This window comes from Coptis chinensis, chromosome 8 (genome assembly GCF_015680905.1).
Source record: "Coptis chinensis isolate HL-2020 chromosome 8, ASM1568090v1, whole genome shotgun sequence".
In the NCBI taxonomy this organism is placed as follows: Eukaryota; Viridiplantae; Streptophyta; class Magnoliopsida; order Ranunculales; family Ranunculaceae; genus Coptis; species Coptis chinensis.
The window spans coordinates 16,810,073-16,833,712 of record NC_141463.1 but is presented as its reverse complement, the minus strand read 5'-3'; the positions used below and the strand labels follow the sequence as shown (position 1 = coordinate 16,833,712).

Sequence of the window (23,640 nt, the reverse complement as noted above, 5' to 3'; positions counted from 1 at the left end):
AAGCGTATTGCTCGCAGAGAGCGTGGTAGCTTGAGAAAGCGTATTGCTCGCGGAGAGCATTCTCACTGAGTTGATCGTAGAGTTATAGGTCCTCAACTAGTAAGACTTGGAGAAGCTCTGGGCATGTAAGCTCAAGAGAGCGTGTTAGCTTATGAAAGCGTATTGCTCGTGGAGAGCATGGTAGCTTAAGAAAGCGTCTTGCTCGCGGAGAGCGTGGTAGCTTCAGAAAGTGTATTGCTCGCGGAGAGCGTGGTAGCTTAAGAAAGTGTATTGCTCGTAGAAAGCGTTCTCACTTAGTTGATCCTAGAGTTATAGGTCCTCAACTAGTGAGACTTGGAGAGGCTCTAGGCCTGTAAGCTCAAGAGAGCGTGCTGCTTGCGGAGAGCATGTTAGCTTATGAAAGCGTATTGCTCACGGAGAGCGTTCTCACTGAGTTGATCCTAGAGTTATAGGTCCTCATCTAGTGAGATTTGGAGAGGCTCTGGGCCTGTAAGCTCAAGAGAGCGTGCTGCTCAGGTGGGCCTCAGGACCCAAGTGAGTCTGCCTGCGCTAGTGAGCTGGTGGCTCTAGTGAGCGTCCTGATTTGGAGATCGCAGTTGATAGCTAGCCTTGACAACAGGAGCTGAGGCAACCTCTGGGGATGTGACAACAAGAGCGGATGCGACCTCTGGGGTCCTGTCAATAGGAGCGGAGGCGACCTCTATGGTCTTGTCAACAGGAGCTGAGGCGACCTCTGGGGTCTTGACAATAGGAGCTGAGGCGACCTCTGGGGTCTCGATAACAGGAGCAGAGACGACCTCTGGGGTCTTGATAATAGGAGCTGAGGCGACCTCTGGGGATGCAGTTGATAGCTAGCCTTGAATTGGCGTGACTATAGTTAGCCCCAATTTTGGAGCTTTGATTGACCTATCATAGATGCGAGCTAGCACCAAAGAGTTAGTTCGAACTAACAGTAGTAATTTTGGAGATGCATGGAGCATAATAACATAACTGAATATGTTTAGATGGCAATAATGAGCCCCAGTCCGGAGATGGCTGTGGCTAGCTCCCAACCCCTAGTTTGGAGCTTGATCAACCTGTAAAAAATGTGAGCTAACACCATAGATGCGGTAGTAATTCTTGAAATGCATAGAGTATAATAACTACACTATAGAGTGCAAGGCTCTAAATGTATCGAGTTACGTGTTGACCGGGACATGTGCTGCCATCGTACATTGCAAAGCATGGATTTGAGCTTCGAGGCTTGCCATGCTTCGTGGGCTTGAGGATTTTTGTTTATGTGTGGTTTCTCAAGAAATCAAGACCACAGACGATGCTAGTGAGCTGGCGGCTCTAGTGAGCGTCCTGATTTGGAGATTGCAGTTGATAGCTAGCCTTGAATTGGTGTGACTATAGTTGGCCTCAATTTTGGAGCTTTGATTGACTGAACATGTTTAGATGGCAATAATGAGCCCCAGTCCGGAGATGGCTGTGGCTAGCTCCCAGCCCCTAGTTCGGAGCTTGATCAACCTGTAAAAAATGTGAGCTAACACCATAGATGCAGTAGTAATTTCTGGAAATGCATAGAGTATAATAACTACACTATAGAGTGCAAGACTCTGAATGTATCGAGTTACGTGTTGACCGGGACATGTGCTGCCATCGTACATTGCAAAGCGTAGATTTAAGCTTCGAGGCTTGCCATGCTTCATGGGCTTGAGGATTTTTGTTTATGTGTGGTTTCTCATGAAATCGAGACCACAGACGACGCCAATGTAAAGGAGTGATTTAGTCTTCCTTCACATACAAGACTAGGAGGGAGAAAGGGGGTTAAATATTGGAAAGACCAAGTTCGTTCTATGAGCGAACTGCCTACGTATCTATCTCTCGATTTTGGGGGGTGAGAAGAATCAGGTCTGACGTAGTTCATGTAGATGGTATTTATAGACACTGGGAGTATAGATCCGCGAGACACGTGTATTGACATGTACAAGTGTGGGGTGCAGATTAAGAATGAGTGTTAGGTTGGTTTTGGTAGAAATTATGTGATGATTGGGGAGTGGTTGCAGTAGTCTGTATATTGCGGTAAGGGGTTATGGAAGTATGGCCCGGTAATGATTGCATCTGGACAAGGAATGATGTCATGAGATGAAGCGTTCTGAGTGAGTTCATCTGTTCGATCTGCGTCGCCCTGGAACGAACTCGTAGGACGAACATCTTAGATCGGGCGATGATGTCGTTGCTTGTAGTACGAGCTGAAATAGACCACCTACATGAGGCGAGTCGCTTATGAAGCGAGTTCGGAGGACGAGAATGTGAGGTCGGTGTGGTATTTCTGTTGTACTGGACACGTGTATGATATACATCGGTTGTGTATATTAGTCCCTCAGAGTGACCTATGTCATATCGACACACGACGGTACTGAAAGTTATGTACCTCAAATTTTGACCTGTCAAAAAAGCATTTCGTACACTAATCGAACACCAATGCATACTCTCGAATATAATGATTAGAAATTAGAACAACTAAATCCAATCATTAACTACTTCCTAATCCCAACTTTAATTAATTTTCCTGAAATGAGACCTCAACTCAACCACCTGGCCTAATGACAAGTAAAAAACACAACATGGCAAAGAAAATTGCGTGCATCCGTTTCTCAACCAAACGCCCATTATTACTTGATCTCGTTTTTCTTTCTTGTACAGTTGTACGTTTGGGGTGTTTTTTGACATAAACAATTCAGTCTTTCTCTCATTTCTTGTCTTTCCTTCTTCTTTAACTTTGTTGTTCATTTCTTGTGTGAATTTGGAGAGATGGGTAGGCTTTATTTAGTCAACTTGGAAGGTAACTTCTATAGTTGCAAACATTGTCATACTCATCTTGCTCTCTCGACCAAATCATGTCTAAGGTTCACTCTCTTTTCCCTATTATTTAGTCGGTTGTTCTTACGTTTTTTGGTGATTGATGGATACCATGTTTAGTCAATTTAGTACACGGAAATTTCTGGAAAGAAAGTTAGTCTTGATAGTTTGTGGAATTTAAGAATGCCCCATTTAGACTTGATTCAATTTATTTATTTCATGTCCGACATGTTTGGTTATTAGTTATCTTAGTTGTAGAGAAAATTTCTGCTTCTCTCACGATCGAGAGCGCCTTGGCGCCAGAGTGAAGCTGACTTCGCTTCATGACTCAGATGATTTAAGCGACTACGCTTTCGAGGAAGGAGGCCTTCGCGCTCGAGCCTTTTGTTTGTGGGCTTCATCACTGATACCCGCGGTTTTGGTTTTTTTGTATAAAACAAAATCAGTTTTTGGAAAACCTAACTTTTCAAAACCAAGAAAGAGAGAGATTATAAAGAGCAATTCTTTGTGAGTTGAGTGTTCATTCTTTGTGAGTGAATTGAGAGACTTGTAATCTGTTACTCTGGACATCTAGTAAAGCTTGGAACTCCTTGTAGGCGTAGGCAAATTGCGAACCACGATATATCTCGTCTTGTGGTTTGTTCTTCTTTTACATTAATTGTTTTACTTTATATGCTTGTTATTTGATATGAGAAGTGTTTGGATATTGCTTGGAGGGTGTTGAAGTCTTGTCTAGTGTGAAGGATCGATCTTTGTGTAGGATTGATCCGTTTGTTGTGGGTAACGTTGTTTCCGCGACTTATATATTCACAACAATTGGTATCGGGCGTAGGTATCGACCTAGGATTTTGAGTTTAGTGCTCAAAATTTGTGTAGACAAGGTGTTCGATTAAATTCGAGGTGAAATTTTTTGGGTTATTGTGTGTAACTTGAAAGATGGCTCCCAAGATGTCAAACGCAAGGTTTGAAGTAGAGAAGTTTAATGGGAAAAAAATAACTTTGGGATTTGGCAAGTCAAGTAAAGGACATCCTCATCCAACAAGGTTTGCACAAGGCTTTAAAGGGGATTAAATCTAAGGCGACGAGTATGAGTAATGATGATTGGGAAGAGTTCGATCTTCAGGCCTGTTCATCAATCCGGTTATGTCTTGCTAATGAGGTCATGTATAGTGTGATGGGAGAAAATACCGCTGCCGGTATTTGGCTCAAACTAGAGTCTATGTATATGACCAAGAGCATGACAAACAAGATGTACCTTAAGAAGCGTCTTTATCGGTACATGATGGTCGATGGTTCAACTATGCAAGAGCACGTTAGTGAGTTCCGTCGACGTCTAGCGGATTATTTGAATGTTGGTATGAAGATGGATGATGAGGATCAAGCGGCATGTTTAATATTCTCCTTCCCAGAAAGCTATGAGCATCTAATGACTACATTCATGAACAGAGAAGTCGTCAATCTTGATGAAGTTTAGAGTGCACTTCTTTCTTATGAGTTGATGAAGAAGACACGTGTAGAGAATAGCATTGATGCAGGTCAGGGGCTAGTGGCAAGAGGAAATTCAGTATGAACGAATTATTCAAGTAATGAGAATTCTAGGTCCAAGTCAAAGAAGCCTTTAAAACATGTACGATTGCTACAATTGCAATGAAAAGGGACATTACATGAAGTAATTGTCCTCACCCAAGAAAGAGAACAAGAGATGATGGGGAAGAAAGGTAAGGCAAAAATTGAGGCAAATTATGCTTCAGGCTCTGAAGAGGATGAGTTCAGTCTCTGTGTGTCCACACAAGACTATATGACCGAAAGGTGGATTCTTGATTCCGGATGTTCCTATCATATGTGCCCGAATAGAAAGTGGTTTACTTCTTATGAGAGCATTGATGGTGGTTCCGTTTTAATGGGTAATGACATTGCTTGTAAGACGGTAGGAATTGGAACTATACGGGTCAAGATGTATGATGGTGTAGTGAGGACTTTAACCGATGTGAGACATATTCCTGAGCTAAAGAAAAGTCTTATTTCTCTTGGTACCTTGGATTCCAAAGGCCACAAGTTTGTGGGCGAAGGTGGAGTCCTAAATATTGTTAATGGCTCTTTAGTTGTTATGAAGGGTCAAAAATATGGAACCTTGTATACTCTGATAGGTAGTACGGTGATAGGCGATGTAGCAGTGGGTGCATGTAGTAATGATTCTGAGTGCACTAAGATATGGCATATGCGTTTAGGGCATATGAGTGAAAAGGGTTTGTCTGAGTTGTGCAAGCGAGGATTCTTGAAGAACTTGAAGAAGCCAAGTATGGGGTTCTGTGAGCATTGCGTCTATGGGAAGCAGTGCAGAGTCAAGTTCAAGTCAAGCAAGCACACGACAACAGGCATCCTTGACTATGTGCATACGGATGTTTGGGGACCCTCCAGGGTGGCTTCCAAGGGAGGTAACCGCTATTATGTCTCATTCATTGATGATCATACTCGCTATGTGTGGGTGTATATGATGAAATCGAAAGATGAAGTGTTTGAGACATTTAAGAAGTGGAAGGCAAGGGTTGAGAATCGCACAGATAGGAAGGTAAAGACATTACGGTCTGACAATGGTACTAAGTATACCTATGGACCTTTCCAAGAGTTAAATGCGCTTGAACAAGGAATTGCCGCATTAATCGGATCGAGGGGGCACGCCCAATGAGAATGGAATGGGAGAGAGGATGAATAGAACTTTGCTTGAAAGAGCAAAATGTTTATTGTCTAATGCCGTCCAGGCAAAAGAGTATTAGGCGAATCTGATGTCCATGGCGTGTTACCGTACAATAGGTCACCAAATTACCACTATAGATTGGGACACCTTATGAGGTGTGGTGGGAGGTAACCCGGTGATTATAGTATTTTGAAGTGTTTGGATCGGTGACTTACTACCATGTAAGGGGGGACAAAGCTAGATCCTAGAGCTAAGAAGGCCATATTCTTGGGCTTCGCAAATGGGGTAAAAGGGATATAGATTGTGGTGTCTAGAAGACCACAAGTTCCCGGTCGCCAGAGATGTTACCTTTGATGAGACTTCCGTGTTATCTTCGCAGTTTCGGAAGTAGTTCAGCTGAGAATGGTGAAGTCCATAGAAGTTCAAGCTACTTGAGCTTGAGTTATCCGATGTGCCAGATGACCGGTTAGATCATGATGAGGTACCAAATCATGGAACCACACAAAGAACGGGAAGAAAAGCAAGAGCATCCGCGAACTTGTAGTGGCTAACCCTAGGCCACGAGACAAGTTAAAGAAGTGCACAAGTATGGGCACGAAGCCGTGAAACACTATGGTCGGTGGATTTAGTGGCATATGCATTTGAATATCGAAGATGATGAGCGGATAGCTTCAAGGAAGCTGTTAGAGATGCTCATTACAGAGATTGGTTGGTAGCTATGCAAGCAGAGATGGAATCTCTTGATAAAAATCACACATGGGACCTAGTTTTATTGCCAAAGGGCAAAAGGACTATCGGCAGTAAATGGGTGTTCAGAAAGAAAGAGGTCCTTCCCCGAGTCCGGCCAAAGATCGGGTACAAGGTAAGAGTGGTAGCAAAGGGTTTTTCACAGAAGGAAGGAGTCGACTACAATGAGGTATTTTCCCCGGTGGTCAAACATACGTCCATTCGTGTGTTATTGAGTCTAGTTGCTCACTTCAACTTGGAGTTAGAGCAACTTGATGTGAAAACTGCTTTCTTGCATGGGGACTTGGAAGAAGAGATCTATATGAGACAACCTGAAGGGTTTGTCGTTGCTGAGAAAGAAGATTATGTATGCAAATTGAATCGGTCCTTTATGCGGGTTAAAGCAATCGCCTGTGCAATGGTACAAAGCGCTTTGACACATTCATGATGCAACATGAGTACACCCGGGAAGTAAGTATGATTGTGTCTACTTTAGAAGGCTTCGCGTGGTAATGACTTCATCTATCTCCCCGCTTTATGTGGATGACATGCTTATTGCTTCCAAAAGCATGGTGGAAATAGACAAGTTGAAATCTCAACTTAGCTCTCGAGTTTGAGATGAAAGACTTAGGTGGAGCCAAGAAGATCTCGGGCATGGAGATTGTGAGAGATAGGAAGAAGCGACGGATAGTTGTATCTCGGAAGAAATACATTGAGAAAGTAATTTTCGATTTGGTATGGAGAATGCAAAGTCGGTTTCTACTCCTTTAAATTTGGGCATTTTAGGCTTTCAGCTAAGTTCTCTCCTAGTTGATTGGAGGAACAAAAGCATATGGCTAATGTTCCTTATGCAAGTGCCGTGGGTAGTTTGATGTATGCTATGGTGTGCAATTGCGCCGGACATTTCCACGCAAAGTTAGTGTTGTAAGCGGTATATGGCAAATCACGGAAGCAAAGCATTGGGAGGCGATGAAATGGGTACTAAGGTACTTGAAGGGTACTTTGGATGTGGGATTAGCTTATGGTGGAGGCACTTGTTATGTCGATTGGGTTTGTTGATTCGATTATGCGGTGATCTAGATAGACGACGATCGACTCATCGGTTATGTGTTTATGATGCATGGTGCACGGTTAGTTGGAGGTCTATGCACATTTGCTGATTGCTCTATCTACTACCGAGGCAGAGTATATGGCGATGGCGAGGCGATGAAAAGAGGCACTATGGCTTCGAGGTCTTCTAGATGATTTGGGTATTGAGAGAAAAGTGTTTTTGTGTATTGTGATAGTCGAGTGCTATTCATTTGGCGAAGGACCAAGTTCATCATGGTCGGACCAAGCATATTGATGTCCGATATCACTTTATACGGGATGTCGTTGATGATGGTGATGTAGCACTTGAGAAAGTAGACACCCATGACAATCCCTGCCGATATCTTGCGAAAGTTGTCACCGGAGTTAAGTTCCAACCTTGTTTGGACTTGCTCCAAATCCTACATGTTTGAAAAGAGCCCGTGGGGGCATAGCCCTTCGGGCGGTTGATCGCGAAGTCTTCCTTGTTGGAGGTGTTCCCTCTTGGATGTGATCTTCTTTGGATGTGTTCGGCTTGGTTTTATGTGTTAAAACCTCACCGAGGTGGAGAATGTAGAAAATTTCTGCTTCTCACGATCATCGCGAGCGCCAGCGTTGAGTGCGACGACTTCGCTCATGACTCCGATGATTTAAGCGCGATCCGCTCAAAAGAAAGCGCGACCAGCCACTGCGCTTCGAAGGGGCGCTTTCCTTCGAGCCTTTTGTTTGTGGGCTTCGCTTTCGGATCAGCGGTTTTGGTTTTGGTATAAAAACAAAATCAGTTTTTGGAAAACCTACTTTTTCAAAACCAAGAAAGAAAGAGAGATTATAAGAGAGCAATTCTTTGTGAGTTGAGTGTTCATTCTTTGTGAGTGAATTGAGAGACTTGTGTCTGTTACTCGGACATCTAGTAAAGCTTGGAACTTCGAAGTGTGGGCGTAGGCAAATTGCCGAACCACGATATATCTCGTCTTGTGGTTTGTTCTTCTTTTACATTAATTGTTTTACTTTATATGCTTGTTATTTGATATTGAGAAGTGTTGGGATATTGCTTGGAGGGTGTTGAAGTCTTGTCTAGTGTGAAGGATCGATCTTTGTGTATGATTGATCCGTTTGTTGTGGGTAACGTTGTTTCCGCACTTATATATTCACAACATTAGTAGATTCTTGTGAATTATCAGACTTCTTTTTGAGTGGTTCATATACATGCTATAACTATTGGCATCTGAGTAAATATAGTAACCTACATTTCCAAACTCAAAATCATCATAGTGACGATTTTTTTAGATTTGATTGTGGGTTTTTGGGTAATGTTGAGATATATAGTCCCATTGGGCATAAACTCTGCTTGAATTAGTTTTGGGCTTGGTGCTTCAAATGTAAGGGAAAACACATTAGTGAATTGTATTGGTGACTATGCTTGGACAGTCATCTCGATGCCTATATGCACCCCTTCTTAGTATACTTTTCACACGAACTTTCACACTATTAAGTACACCAGCTTTATGGGTCTCTTTATAAAGGAAAGCAAGTTTTTTTTTTTTTTTAATTCTTGCATGTAACAAATTTGTATTGGTTTTTGCTTGGCTCGTAAATTTGCAATGTGCATCTTAGGCTTAAGCCTATCATGTCTCCGGACAGCTTTTGTGCCTAAGGGTGCTCCATTTTCAATGTTGAGTGATGCTCAAGAGATTAAGGTGCCTTAGCAAGGAAAAATTCATTATGGCATATCTGTCATACATTTGTCTCAATATAAAGTGGTTACTTTTCTTGTGTTTTATCGGTCTTTGCTATTTATATTTCACTATTGATATCGCCATTTCTTTTGGTTTTGATTCGATAGAGTTCCTGCGAAAAACTGTAGAAAAGCTTCCGTACACAGAGACTTACACAAGGGTTTGTGTAATGCTACCGATAAAAAGAAATGCTAGTATTAATCAAGATGAGATGGGATGGTCTCGTGGATCACACGTGGAGAGGAGAGCCTCATCCAACGTTGGGAGATATCCACCGAGTTTAGGCTTGTGGAGGTGGGTCTTTCCCTACGTTAGCGAGTTCCCAATCTAGTCCATGTGAGTTGAGCGTCTCATTCATGTTCCTAGACTGCCTGGTTATTTTACCACTGTCAAAACCTTTATGTTGGATGCAGTACTCATACTTTCAACTAGAATTAAGGATGACTCTATCAATTGTTTCTAACAGGAGTAACAAAATTGATGACTTATTCTGTCAGTGATGAGGATACTGAGATGGATGAATGGTAAGACTTAAAGGATAAAGTTAAGAATATACAAGAAGGGAGAACTGATACAGATGGTCTCGCCATGTGCACATTTCCCTGCCAATATTGTGATTAGAAAGACCTAGTGATGGAACATATCTATTTGAAAACAATAGATTTGAACTAATGGGGGCATTTACTAGGTTCTAAGAAACTCGGGGGTCTCATGTAGCGTGGTTTCTACATTCAAACAAGAAGGAACAGGACTTATGCACCAGCTATAAACATTTGGGATAAATTGATGGTGTTATTGTAATTTCATCACATAGCAGATTTGACATCTACCAGTTTCATCACATCCCCACTTTTAACTATAGAAGGAGACAGGAAAAATGGGGGACGAGAGAGTTAAGAGGATAGAAGAGATGAGGGGAAGGGAATGAGCTGAAATAAGAACTAAGCAGCATATCTATGTCATAGAAAGGGCACAGGCGCACAGCTACTTATTCTTTGTATCAAGAGTAAACATCAAATGATTGACAGTTTGTCAGAGGAGGTGATTTACATTATGGTGATTGCTTTGTAATTGCCCTTATGTAATGAAAACTGAATAGAGTGCCATCCACATTAAGTTGGTGTATATCTCGATGTATTCCTCCTAATGCGCCTTTGAGCGTCTGTTACCTCTTATTGCATTTTCAGTTTACATTATTTTTTTTGTACGTGCCTTTCTTTATGCAGAGTTTTTATAGGTCTAACTCAGCAAATTCCTAGAAAATGGACTGTCCTAGTGAGTTCTTATGTGTTTTAAACACATGTTCTTAGATTAAGATTAATTTTGGGGTGTGTTATGATTATTATTATTACTTTTACTTGCACATTTTTTTTGATGACCGAAATAACCAATCATCAATGTTTGCGTGTGTTCTATCAGTCTTTTCATTGCAGGCATGGGAGGGCTTATCTCTTCAATAAGGTGTAAGTTCTTGGTTGTTCAGTAAGTTTAGACATATATAAGTGCTAGTCAGTCCTACCCCCGATAAAAAAAAAGTATTCTATTTGCTTTACAATTTATGGATGATTCTTCCATGTGGATATTAACTCATTCCATCTAGCTTTTGCTTACATGTTACTTCTCCTTTAAACGATAACACATTACTTCCTTGATGCTATATGCCACTCTGTTCTTTCTTTTTTCTCGAACTTAGCTTACTTGGCTCTTATTTTAAATTTTAAATCCACCATATATGCTTTTGTTACTTAAAATAACCACACCTGTTGCTCACTTTGAGTTTGTCTATTCCTGTTAGTTGAAGTAGGGTTGGGCACAAAGGATGAAGTTGGATGTGTTATAAAATATATGCCAAGGCTAAACATCTAATTTACATTGACACGGTCCGTATTCGACGCAGATACGAAGTGTCTGACACAGCGAAATATAAAAAAAGCCCGTCACAAACACATAAATACGTTTCCGACATGGATTATATTTGAAATATGGCGTGTCCATGTAACACAGCTAAATATAGATGCATAACAGTAGTATAATCATCAACTAGTACATCAATGAGTACTAACCAATGTGCAATGACTTTTACCTTCATACAAAAGCCATTGTGTAATGTCGTAATGCGATTGATTTGCATGGAAACCAATATGTGAACAGTAAATAATCCATCTTGTGGAGAAGTTTTCCATACTGAATAATGAAGAGTTTGGCTCCTTTTATAACATGACCGTCTTTTCCTTATTTACTACTTTTCAAACTATTTTTCAGTCTTGCTGTATCACCTTAATATATGGACCGTCTAATTAATTTTTCACTTGTTGAGTTCTGAACAGTGTCAATGTCTCACTCGGTGAGAATGAAGAGCGGTTGATGATGACTGGAATGCACACTGTTGCTGATGTATTTTGTGTTGGATGTGGATCAAATGTGGGGTGGAAATATGTAAGATCGCGAAGCAGATGTTTCATATGAATTTATGAATATACGGAAATTTGTACTAAGATGGTTCTCTTTCAGGAAGCTGCCCATGAGAAGGCCCAGAAGTACAAAGAAGGGAAATTTGTCCTTGAAAAGGTAGTCAGTGTACCAAAGATGTAGAAATACTTCTGAATGGAAAATGGTTATATTGTACTCAGAATCAATTTGAGTTGAGCGTATATTTTTGAGCAGGTTTAAGATCTCAGGTTCTGATGGGAGCAACTACTGGGTCACTAATGAAACTCGTGTTGTGGCTAGTGATGCGGATGATGCTTGATTAACCTACCGCTTTATATAATGCATTGCCTGTGCAATTGTACATACTTTTGGATCCGTAACGCTTGTATTTACTCATTTACGCAGTCGACCCAACTGGCTCAATAATATATAGACAACATGCATTTTCCAATGTTTGTAATCTAGTTTATTTACTAGTACTAGCATAAGTGTCACGTAGATGGCAAAAGAAGCTTATGCCACTATACACCCAAAAAGCATACATTCCAAAATAAATTTGCTAGGATCTATTTTAAACGTGTTTAAGTTGCATATAAATAAGTAAACAAACATTAGGAGACGTACACCAACTCAGTAAATCTGAGGAGTTTTTAGCTTGCTAAAATGTAAATATTAAAATTATTAAACTCTATGTAATAGAACTGAAAGTTAAGGGGCAATACATTCAAATTACAAAAAAACACCACGTAAAATCAATACAAAAGCGGTGGAATCTGGTACGTCATCTCCATGTCTTAGTAACAATCCATGACCTGCAACACAATTAATATGAATTAGATGGAGTATGAAGTGAGATAAACATGGTAGTAACATTGATACAATATAAAAACGTGCATATTAATTCAGAGACACGGTACAATTCAACTAATTTTCAGCAGCACATGTTTCATAAGTTAGTAAAAAAAATAATGCAATCACTATTTGACCACACCCCACCAACAATTGAGATTAACCAAAACTCACCAATGTACTTAACCGAGATTAATTGGTCTATATAGAAGCTTTCAATAGACTGTAGTTGTCCAAGAGTTTACACTACCATGAACATTGGAAAATGTCTTAAAGACATGATGAAGACGACGCGTAATCTCTGTATCATTTAAAATTAAAATCTTTCACTCCTCCCACAGGTTCATATGTGAAATTTCAAGTTACATCATTTTTGTAAATGCTATTACAACCATCTAAAAATCAACATAAGGAGAAGAGATAAAGACCTAAAAATCCACGAAAAGGTACACCTGCATAGTCCCACTTCCTCGTTGCAAAAACATTGGCCGTTGCAACCACTCTTGCATGTCTTTCCACCTATTCTCTATAAACAGAGCCAGTGGGTTTAAGTAAGAGATAAGGTGGGAAGCGATTTTAATCATATCCACAACTCTACAATAAGTGCAAATGCAAAAATTTCAATAAGGGAAAACAAACATGGGAAAATGAAGCTATGAAATGTGGCATTGTCATTACCACGTAATGGTAAACTTCAATTTATTAAAAATATAGGTATGAAATGAAATTGGCTACAGTGGATCATTAAAAATACTAGAAAGATGCACGTGCTATGCACGCGATGTCAAACAAAACTTACCAAAGAGTGTAAAATTCCAATGTTTTAAACAGCTTTAAGAGGCAACCTAAACCCTAATGTTTTATGTTATAGAATTCTCAAGGATTCAAAGTATGTTTGTTCCATGAATGAATGATTACTACCTACAAAACAATTTGGTGCAAAAAAATAGATGAGAAACAACTTTAAATTCAAGAAATATGCAATTATGCACTACACCACCATCTAATATGGCAGTGGAATAAATGTCTTCATTATGGGAAGTTGCTTGGTTGCAATATTCTGAAAATGTGCATAACACATTCAAATTTTTAAGCTCCTAAATATTATGCATGCCTTCAAGTGTTATATTGCTACACACACACACAAAATATACAGCTTGATTGAAGCAAATATCATATTCTACTCACTCAATCGATTGTGCATCATCTGGTCATGTGCATAAAGTAAATGACTAAATTTATGGGATATCTCAATAGCTTCGACCAAAGTATGTAAGGCTTCATCATCGGTTCCCAAGGAGAGATGAGCTGTAAGACGGGTTGATGTTAGCGGAATTGGCCATGTTATTATGTACTATGTGACTATTTAACCAAAGCATGAATCATCCTGGTAAACAAAGAAAATGCCAAACTCCGACAACATTAACATTAAGTGCAAATTATTAATATTCCATTGTAATTTTTTGGGTGCGCCCATTGAATTGATATACCCAATTGTCATACTCCAGCACCAATGGAAATGGCCAACAGACCAAGTACTCAATTACTATGGAACTTAAGGTTCTCTCAATGGGCTTCCCACATTATTCTCGCCAAGGATTGATTAACACGATTTAATGTTGTGAAGTAACAGTGAGACACTAAACCATTGTACTAAGCATTCAATTAAGCCCAAAAAATAAATAAATAAAGCTTACTCTCTGATAAATGAATCGCTATTCTAGCACAAATCCACTCGCTCCAGGTTTGCATTATGATATAACCAACTGCAACACTGTTGCAAATATCAAAAACCCATCTCAATAAAACCATATATCCAATATAATAATAACACAAAAAAGGAGGGGTGAAGTAAATCAATAATGGTAACTACATGCCTTCAAGTGTTATATTGCTACTTGCATGTCATTTTTTTCATGACTGAGGAGTACGCTGTACGCCAACTTATGCAACGCCATAGCACAAGCCCTTATAGAGTTATAGGTATTTCATGGCTAGTGATACTATCCTTTCCCCCTAGCCCATTCTTGTAAAATGCATAGTATGAATGTGTCAGTGCAGCAGAGGCAACAACTATTCTTTTGTTCTATATATTCGCCATTAACAACCTATGGTAATTCAATTGAGTCCCTTGTGTCACCGCAGATCTAGGGGTTGCTGGAACTCTGCGTACTGGAGATTCAAGAGGGGTTCATGGAGTAGAATCTATCAGTTCACATGATTATGAAACACTCAATGCTCCATAACCTATTTAGACTCCCATTAAGAAATAGAGGTCAGGTTTTATAGTCTAACCTATGTAGATATCAAACCTATTTAGACTCCCATTTAGATTTTACGCAAGAGCAAGCATAATATATTAAATGTATTTCAAAAATAGGTTGTAAAGGTTCTTATGAGAATAGTTTTCATTACAAATAGCAAGCATAGATCAATATGGGATAGGATGCTATAAAGTTGAATGTTGTATATAAAAGAAAAAGAAAACAATAGTGAAGCTTAGAAAAAGAGTACCTATAATAGGCTTAATAGCGCAAAATTTGTTGCCCCCAAATGGAAGGAAACCTGCAAGGCTGCAATAAAAGTACATTGAATCAAGTAAAGAATCAACATGATCACCAACAAAAGGGTAGTGTTTATTGCAAGCTCAAAAGAGAACTCTGTGAAATTTGAAGAAAAAATGAATGAAACGTTCCAACCATATTCCAACAATATTAGAAACTTAATAACATTTGCAGGTAAGTAAATATTGATTTTTTTAGTTACTGGTTTACAACACAAACAACAACAATCATATTCCATGCCCAAGAAAAATAATTCCTAATCAAGAAATGAGAAGCGAACGGCCATATCAGATAGAAAACATGAAAAAATATTTCATAATATAATTCAAAAACATAAAGTCTAGAAGAAAAAAAAAACTGAAAGCCACTTTAGTTCCTACTTCTTAATTCAATCCCAAAACCCAATTTCAAAAACTACATGTTGTAAGCAATACCCAAAACTCAATTTTAGAAACTAAACGTATAAATCAAATCCCAAATTCAAAAAGGATCTCATCAAATCCCCAAATCGACTTCTTTAAAAAGGATACCAACACTAAGTTAACTGAAACATCTAAAATTGAAGTCAAAGGGATTACAATTACGCACTCTTACCTGATTCTTAAGTTGGTGGATTACCTGATTACAATCTACGACCAACCCTGTTTCATATTTCAAATAACTTTTGAGCAGTGAATTAATCCAAGCAAAGATGAATTCATAATAATTTTTTTTTCATCAATTCATCAAATAATTAGTACTCAAATGAAACAATCAACCAATCAAGATCTCAAAAAAATAAAAATTTGAAGAATTGATGAATAAAAGGGAATTCGCATGATTTAGAGAATTGAAAGTAACAATCAAACCTGATTTAGAGAAATAGGCTGATGGTTTTCTTATCCAGGTCATTTAATTTTTTTAATTATGAGAAGAGATTTGAGAGAGAGAGAGAGAGAGAGAGAGAAAGAGAAGCGATGTAAACTTAAAAGAGAGATCGAGATAAGACTAAATATTTGTATTAATTAGCATGCAATGAAGGGACTAAATAATTCTAATCCCTAATCAACATAGCAAAACAACTATAGGAACTATAATAACCACACCGATCCTTTGTAAATGCAAGAGCGAGAACTTGTCTTCATTGCCACCAAACCGAAGAAACCGATAAGCAACACAACATATTGAGGTACAATAAAAATCCTATGCATTCACTTGGTGTCCAGGTCTTCGGCACCATCCTCAGATTGTAGTCATAATAACTAAATGTAGAAAATCAACCAAAAAAATTCATATAGACTTTGCTCAGGGAGTACAAATTAAATAATGCTATAGCTAAAAAAAATCTCAATATGAACTCACAGACCACCCATTCGAAGGATGATATGTTCATAAGCGAATTGAAAACAAAAAATGAGCGCCATTTACGATTATTGGATTTTTGTGTTACATATTATAAACAAAAAATCGCCAAATATCACCTTATATGCATTTTTCTACAATCCCAAATACAGATTTAATCTTGCTTCCTTTTGTTCCCACAAATGCTCTTAGATAAGACGTAAGAGTATATTGATGCAAGATTATCAGAATTTCGAAGCATTACATTACCAAGGCGGCGGAAAAGTTAAAGGAGTTTCATCGGCACTATGTTCCGCTTTGGTCTGAAGCAAGGGGGTTCTGGGTAATTCATGTGTACTACTCTTTAAGATTCTCGTATATACATTACCTTGAACTTCTTACTTTATTCCAAAAACGGGAAACCACAGTATATAGATCTTCTCTGATTAGTATATTGCGAGAAGATAGCTGGACACAAAACGTAAGATAACGGTCATGAGACAGAATCTTCAAATAAAACCTATACATCATACAAACATCAAAGAGGAAACTATATATTCAAAATTTCCTCTTTCATGATTCAAAATAGATGTAAACTTAAAACAGATGAACCGGTTATAGAATGCACTCAGCCACTCAAGTACACCACCCTGGAATATTAATAAGCTAATATAAGACCCTTCAATCACACCAATGAAATACAAAAGATAGAGAAGGTGGAACACTAAATAATAATAAAAAAAAATAGCCGGCCAATTAATTTGATCTCACAATATTTGAACTACATATCTTTTACCTCTGCAACTTGTGTATGCAAAACTGGACAGTAACCATTATATATCTCTTGGTATTACTCCATATCAACATCAATCTGATTACTTTATTTGTTTTCTACTTAGTTTCAATAACAACTTTCTGTAGAAAGGCTATGGTGTTGGTGTTGTCTGCCTCCATAAAATGTCTTTGGATGCCTACCTTCAAGTCATTCAATAGCTTCCATCCTAAGGAATACTTGTGCATGCCTCGGTTCCTGAATATCCTTGCAGCTGTCTTCTCCCAAATAGTAGCTAAAACTGCAAACACAAATGTTTTAAGTACTTCAATTCAAATGTTCTTAATCTTGCTCGTTCGATGCATACTAAGTAATTCCTCTTTGCATCAGCTACTGAGCAACATAGACATTGTCAAAGTATGGTAAATTTCAATTTCAACCCTTACAAAAAGCTCAAGATACATATCAGGGAAGGATCTTCTTTAGTCACACTATCCATAATCAAACAATCGAGAAAATTTCTTGAGTCGTAACTCTTGCTGCCTATATATATATCCTTTACATATGTGCTGGACTTGAGCGATATTACGTTTCAAAATGTGGTGGCAATATCATGACAATATAATATTTCTTCTAGTTCAAACTAATAGCAGATACCATATTTGATCCAGTATATGTGGCATAAGTTTTGTTGATACAATGGCATTCCTCATGGTAGTACTCCCATATGAGTTAACTAACCCCGATTGGAGGTTTTCAAGAGCATAATTTAGACCCCACTTTATCCTCACGTATGCTACAACCCATAGAAAATACTTACTGCCATAAATAAAAGGCATTTGACATCCAACTAAACATTTAGATGTACCATTGACAAAAAAGCTTTATCCTTACTGTTTGGTGTCTCAGCGGAACTATTTTGTCTTTAATAATTCTTGTAGTTTCAAGACGCCAGCAAAATGAAGTGAATGCTATTTTGCTATTCAACTCTTACTGAACCCTTACATTGAAGAAATTCATCTTCAGAGTACTCTCTACAGCTACCATGAGACAATAGCTTACAAATTAATAATTCATCGCAGACATGTGACATTAGATTTCATACATTGAAAGATTTGAAATCAATATAACAAAATAAATTTAGAAACTGATAGTTTTTAAAGATTTACTTCTCTTTGCGTTAACTGAATGTTCTTCTTCTAATGGTTCTCAATGACGGCTTCTATAAATTAAGAGCCAAGTAATCTTACCTTCTATCAATTGAGTAGACGATCTATAGCCCAGAGAAGAAAACTGTAGTTCAAATTTGAGAGCATGTGATTGGCGTGCCACTAACCTTCATACTGTATAGTGTATATGATGCATGAGCAGGAGAAAATATGAATTTTTTTCATTTGGTTATCTTTTACTGTTGGAAAAAGAAAGTGGGAGAGACGTGGAGTGGAGATTGAGAGGGAGACGGAAAATGAAAGGGCTCTGTGTATTTATGGTAATTAATGACACCGTAATTAATATTAAGTGGGTATTTATTGTGTGCGTACAATTCAAAATGGCGTGGATTTGGTTTTTTAATTAACCACCTCATGAAATGACCGATTACCCTTATTAAACAGTGTTAAACAACACTTTAATTGAAGGATAATATCAGTGTCTCGCCAATCACAGGCTCTATCCTTGACTTAACTTCCCGTGTTTGGAGTGTTTGATCAAGACTTTGATATCTACCCTCTCGTATCTTAAGCAGTAGGCAGTATATGTGGTCATAAACCACAAAAGCGGTGTAGTTATGAAAAAAAAGGAGAAGGGTGTCAGAAGGGACTCACAGATCTTAAGGAAACCTTTAGGCCTAATGGAGAGGCTTCTTTCAATTTCTTGACCGTTGATATGCACCATTCATCGTTCGTTCGAGCTGCTTCATTTTCCTGAGAAAATACAAGTGCTTTATGTTAAGAGAGCATGGGACATACTTAATTTCCAGCAACTGACAATTTCACAAAATCACAAGCGTCGGACTTTTTCTGATTTTCTAGTTATCATCTCGGGTGAAGTTGGGGATAAAAGTGTACATCGGCTTTAAAAATATTATCATTATAAACAAAATGATATATATCATTGGGAGGGAATAGTTTATTTTTATTTTTATTTTTTTGTAAATCGATTTATCAACGACAGCTATGGTGGGCATTTGGCAACGAAGAAAATGATTGCAAAAGAAACGTCTCACTTGACATTCAAGTTGAGTTGTAAAGAAACTATTCCCTCCCAGTTCCCCAAAGGCTCTTATCGAAACTGAGATACCACGTTTGAATTGCAACATTGGGCAGTAAAAAAAAATTGACGGCCCAAGTAATTTGACAACAAAACTAACATAAAGAGAAGGACATGGCCAGCATTTTCAAAATGCCAAGTGGACATAACTTTCAAAATGCCAAGTGAACAATACTTAAGACCATATTGTTCGCAATTTTAACAATGCAAGTTGTCACTCACAATAGCATCAAGTATTTCCTCCACTGTGCCATGGCAAAACAGGGCAAAAAGAAAGAGAGAGCACCTACAAATGCGTCATTTTCAAGATCTGGAAAACCAAACAATAGGAGAAGAGTTGGTTTGGGGAGTCGGAAGAGCGGGGAGATTTGGGGATAAAGCAGGATAGAAATAGAAATAGATAGAAAGATGAAGTACCTCATTTGAACAAAAACAACGACAAACATGACCAGAATCCAAAAGCTTCTTGGCATAATGGTTGTATAAAGAGTTGCGTCAAGACTGTCGATATGGACCATAATCTCCACCAATACCAGGACCTGCATAGCTAGGGTAAATTTGATGATCTACCACATTCAACAATAAATTAGAAAAAATTGATTAAAAAATCGACCTTCATCCCAATCCCAATCAAGGCCAAGCCATGAAAGATGTTGTAGGAAAGCATTCTTAGATTCCTTTGTAGATCTCTCCAAATCTGTGTCTTCTATCCGATAATACGTGCCTTTATGATGTTGTACAAATCAAACATCATATAAGATGTTGATAACCTGAAGACTGGATTCTACAAGCATCTGGTATATAACTGATAAGGACCCAATATCATCAACTGAAGACCACCGATCATATACTTGTAACCAACAATCTACAGCTGTCCAATTGTCAACATGCTCACATACAAGTGTACATAGTTAGGTAGCAACCACCCGTCCTTCAAACATCCTATACTCGGGAGACAATGTAAGAATTGCCTGAACATCGCATAAGGTAGCTCAGTAGTCCTCTAGTGCCAGATAGAAACAAAACCGGAGTTCTAAGCATTCCAATGCAAGCTTGAAACCAAGAACACAGTTTATTTCTGCCAGAGCAGCTTCAACACTTTGCTTCCTCATCAGGCATGCAGCTCGATACATGTTAGGTAGTTAAGTGTTGGATCTAATTCTGTTGCCTTCTCAAGATTATCACACTTCTTCTCGCCTTCACAGTATAGTGCTCTCTCCTGATACATCCATCCAAGAGGGTTAAAGGAGGAAATCACAGAGCTGAGTTTGTCACAAGACCGTTGTTTCCATCCCTTGATAAAATCCAGTCTAGCCAAGCCAGCAACAGAATAAACATGGACTCCTGACACAGCAGCCTCAAATAATCATTCAGCTTCGTCATATTCTTTCCTCAGAAGCCAGGTGCTTCTAGCTGACGAAAAGACAACTGCCACTGACTGAAGATTCAACTAACTGTTCCAAGAAGTAAGCTGTAATATCTGAACAGGGATCTCGGGCCATGGCAACCTCACTTAGCAAACAGTATAGCGAGAATGAAGCAGACCCAACCATGATTGCTCTATGTTGTCTATTAGCATCTCTGAATATCATAACTACCCGATCATCACTCAAACAATTGGGAAGATCATGAAGGAACACTTGCAGACATGAAGCAGCAAGGACATTGGAGTTTTCTGCAAGAGCATATTCCATAAGGTCCACTGCTTCTTCTCTTGAAGTAACAAAAGATGAAAGTTTCCTGTCACAGGCATCTTTGAGCCTTTCACAGCAGAATTTATTGGAAAATATCAATAATTCCAAGCAAAGATCAGGATAAATTTCATTTAGACTCCCAGTCTCACTAAAACCCCTGATTGCCCTCATACCCGATGGAGAAATGCCATGTTTGGAAAAATCTATGTCTTCTTGAAGTGATTAAGTAAAATCCCCATTAAGCATTGCATTAAATGCAGCTGATAGGGCGGCAATCTTCTGCCGGTCACAGGCTATTGTCTCATCTTCAATTTGAAATGAGACAGTTCTAGGATATACTACTAGTAGAGATAAATGGTATTTGAGTGTTTGGATTTAATTATTTATTCAGGGGCATTATGTGTCAGAAAAAAGCCCAGATGAATTTAAGAGGCCAGGATCATTATAGGATATACTACTAGTAGAGATTCCAAGTGAAGGAAACAAAAATCCGATAAAGAAGTGCATAGTTAAGTAGTAGCTACTTAAATACCTTACAAACTTTGACTTGGCAATGAGATTCAGAGAAAATTCAAACAACATGACAATTATAAATTAAAAATAAAAAGCGCAAAAATAAAAATAAAACGGTAAATAATAGCTAAGACAGTTTGAGTGGGTGATAACTAACGCCCACACCGTAATCCTTCACAAATCCTCCAAAGAGAAGAAAAAAAACAGCGTTGAGATGATATCATATTAGAACGTTAGAACGATAAAACATACTAACGAAGCAACCTAATGCAGCAAGTATTATATAAATTAAAAACATGTGTCTTATGTTTGAACTTTAAGATTACAACTTTAAGTGCTACCAACAACAACGTATTTGGCGTATGCACGGTCCACATTTCTATTAGAAATGACAATGCTCCATATAATATGTGATTATTATCTCAATATTAATTACCTGTTTCATTGAGAAGTTCTGATGGAGTCACTGCTTCCAGAATCTATCCAGCTGCCACCTAGACTTGATCAACCACTAATGATATGCTTAGATATGAAATCACGAAGAACACTGGAATGAATATCATGGTCTTTCATAACCCATAATACAAATAAAATTTAATTGCCAGCTGGGAAAAATTACTCCATCAGTTACTCCAACCCTTACTAAACATGCAAATTTGATAGTGGATAAGTGAAACATATATGATGTTAAAAAGTTGGTGGTTAGATCAATTAATATTTTGTGTAGTAAAAGTTGAAATTTGATGCAATTCGAGTCAAGATGCAAAAAAAGTTTATTTTAAAATAAATAAATTAATTAAAAAATAAGACATCGTCTATTTTGAATTAATTTCAAAACTTAGATCACAACTTGGTCCATCAACATAAATAAAGGGAAATTAACTAAAACTTTTTGCAAAATAAGCAAGTGAATCATATAACGGGTTTAGTTATAAACATAGCTTATTGAGCATCATATCCCTCTCAGTGTTCAAAGTATGAAATGAACCCTTCTAAGTTGTTGTTCTAAGAGGTTGCCAAAATAGTGTATTGATACAGGTTATACAACACCATAGCCTTTTCTTTGTAGAGTTGCATACCGGGTTGAATATAGATGAAGCGATCACTCAATCAAAACTTAAAATTCTGATAGAAACTAAAACTAACTCAATGCATATAAGAATCATACAAAAAAAGAATTTTTGGGATTGAAGTAGGTAAATAGGAACATGCAGGTATTTTGTCTGTTTCACCGCATATCCAGTTTAGTATCTTAGATTCCTAACTTTTTACGCTTACCTTTCATAACAACAGTCCTCTTAACGAAAAGCTCACTACTATTGGTGGAGGCATACAGAACCGAGTTTCAATTCACAACTGTAGCTTGCATGTTTGGCACCTTAAGTCCCACCGACGATACTTTCTTGAATTGTCCTTTATTGAAGCCACGTGTCCCCTACTGCAGTGGACTCATACATGCCATACCCCTGGAAAAATATAATGATTTGATATTAAGATTGTATGCAACGATCAGTCGCTTATAAATTTCCAATGGAATCGCATCTTAGGTAAAAAAACATTCACAGATAAATAAAACTTAATTTGAGCGCCAAGTAGAATCCCAATTCATATATAAGCATAGATTGAAAAAAGAACTACTGGAAGCTTTTAATTCAAAAAGAACTACTGAAAGCTTTTGAATTGTTTATAATGAAAATGATGTCAACTATGTTGGCGCACAAAGATGGAACCTGACAACCAAAGTCCTGAAAGTATTTTACTAACATCTAAGGCTCTAACTCATACATATTGTTTGTAAAATTTTGAGTGATTCAAGCTTATCAAAAGTATAGTGTATTCAGATGTGTTGCAAACCACCATTTGTTTTAACTCTAACCCTTTTTATGTTACCTAATTAACATAGCATCGAAGTAACAGAATATTTGTTCTACATTATGCAAGAGAGAAGGAAACATAATTTGCAGCAAAAATTAGAGTAATAGGTATTTGAAAGAGGAAACTGGCATTGACATGTGTATGATGAAATGTACCAACTAATGCATGTACCTCGCACCAATATTTTTTCTTGAAAACATTCATATGATTAGGAGTAAACTTCTAAAGGATTGAATTTTGTGCTAGGCTAATATGGAGGTTACCCATTGAAATTAAAAACAAAATA

The 23,640-nt window shown here is 38.0% G+C and overlaps 1 protein-coding gene and 2 pseudogenes across 7 annotated transcripts; 1 reads left to right on the top strand and 2 right to left on the bottom strand.

Moving 5' to 3' along the window:
• Positions 1–1,847: 1,847 nt before the first annotated feature.
• On the top strand, positions 1,848–11,950 carry LOC147480246 (protein yippee-like; annotated as a pseudogene). Its single transcript, XR_015205879.1, has 5 exons — positions 1,848–2,891; positions 10,489–10,532; positions 11,397–11,505; positions 11,581–11,637; positions 11,717–11,950. The product of XR_015205879.1 is annotated as a protein yippee-like (transcript).
• A 196-nt stretch (positions 11,951–12,146) lies between these two features.
• On the bottom strand, positions 12,147–20,022 carry LOC147480245 (uncharacterized). 6 transcript variants are annotated; one of them, XM_086578135.1, is made up of 11 exons: positions 19,886–20,022; positions 19,690–19,811; positions 19,495–19,558; positions 18,828–18,926; positions 18,255–18,297; positions 17,208–17,305; positions 16,621–16,700; positions 15,507–15,553; positions 14,863–14,921; positions 14,046–14,122; positions 12,147–12,311 (listed from the first exon to the last, which is right to left on the bottom strand). In XM_086578135.1, the coding sequence occupies exons 1-8, from the start codon at positions 19,937–19,939 to the stop codon at positions 15,535–15,537; spliced, it is 579 nt and encodes a 192-aa protein (XP_086434261.1). In that variant the 5' UTR covers positions 19,940–20,022; the 3' UTR covers positions 12,147–12,311; positions 14,046–14,122; positions 14,863–14,921; positions 15,507–15,534. The 6 variants fall into 6 exon arrangements, 3 of the variants coding, with proteins under 3 accessions (XP_086434261.1, XP_086434262.1, XP_086434263.1); XM_086578136.1 differs by lacking the exons at positions 15,507–15,553; positions 16,621–16,700 and adding an exon at positions 12,777–12,874; XM_086578137.1 differs by lacking the exons at positions 15,507–15,553; positions 16,621–16,700 and adding an exon at positions 12,801–12,874.
• On the bottom strand, positions 20,016–22,764 carry LOC147480244 (ETO1-like protein 1 pseudogene; annotated as a pseudogene).
• Between the last annotated feature and the right edge of the window lie 876 nt (positions 22,765–23,640).

Bases quoted from the DNA above. Each gene is read 5' to 3' on its own strand.
- LOC147480245 (XM_086578135.1), bottom strand. From the start codon at position 19,939: ATGCTTTCCTACAACATCTTTCATGGCTTGGCCTTGATTGGGATTGGG. The intron at 18,298-18,827 runs GTGAGTCCCTTC...TTTGAACTACAG, and splicing joins TAAAGGTTTCCTTAAGATCT to TTTTCTTCTCTGGGCTATAG. The intron at 17,306-18,254 runs GTAAGATTACTT...TTGTGTTTGCAG, and splicing joins GTCTACTCAATTGATAGAAG to TTTTAGCTACTATTTGGGAG.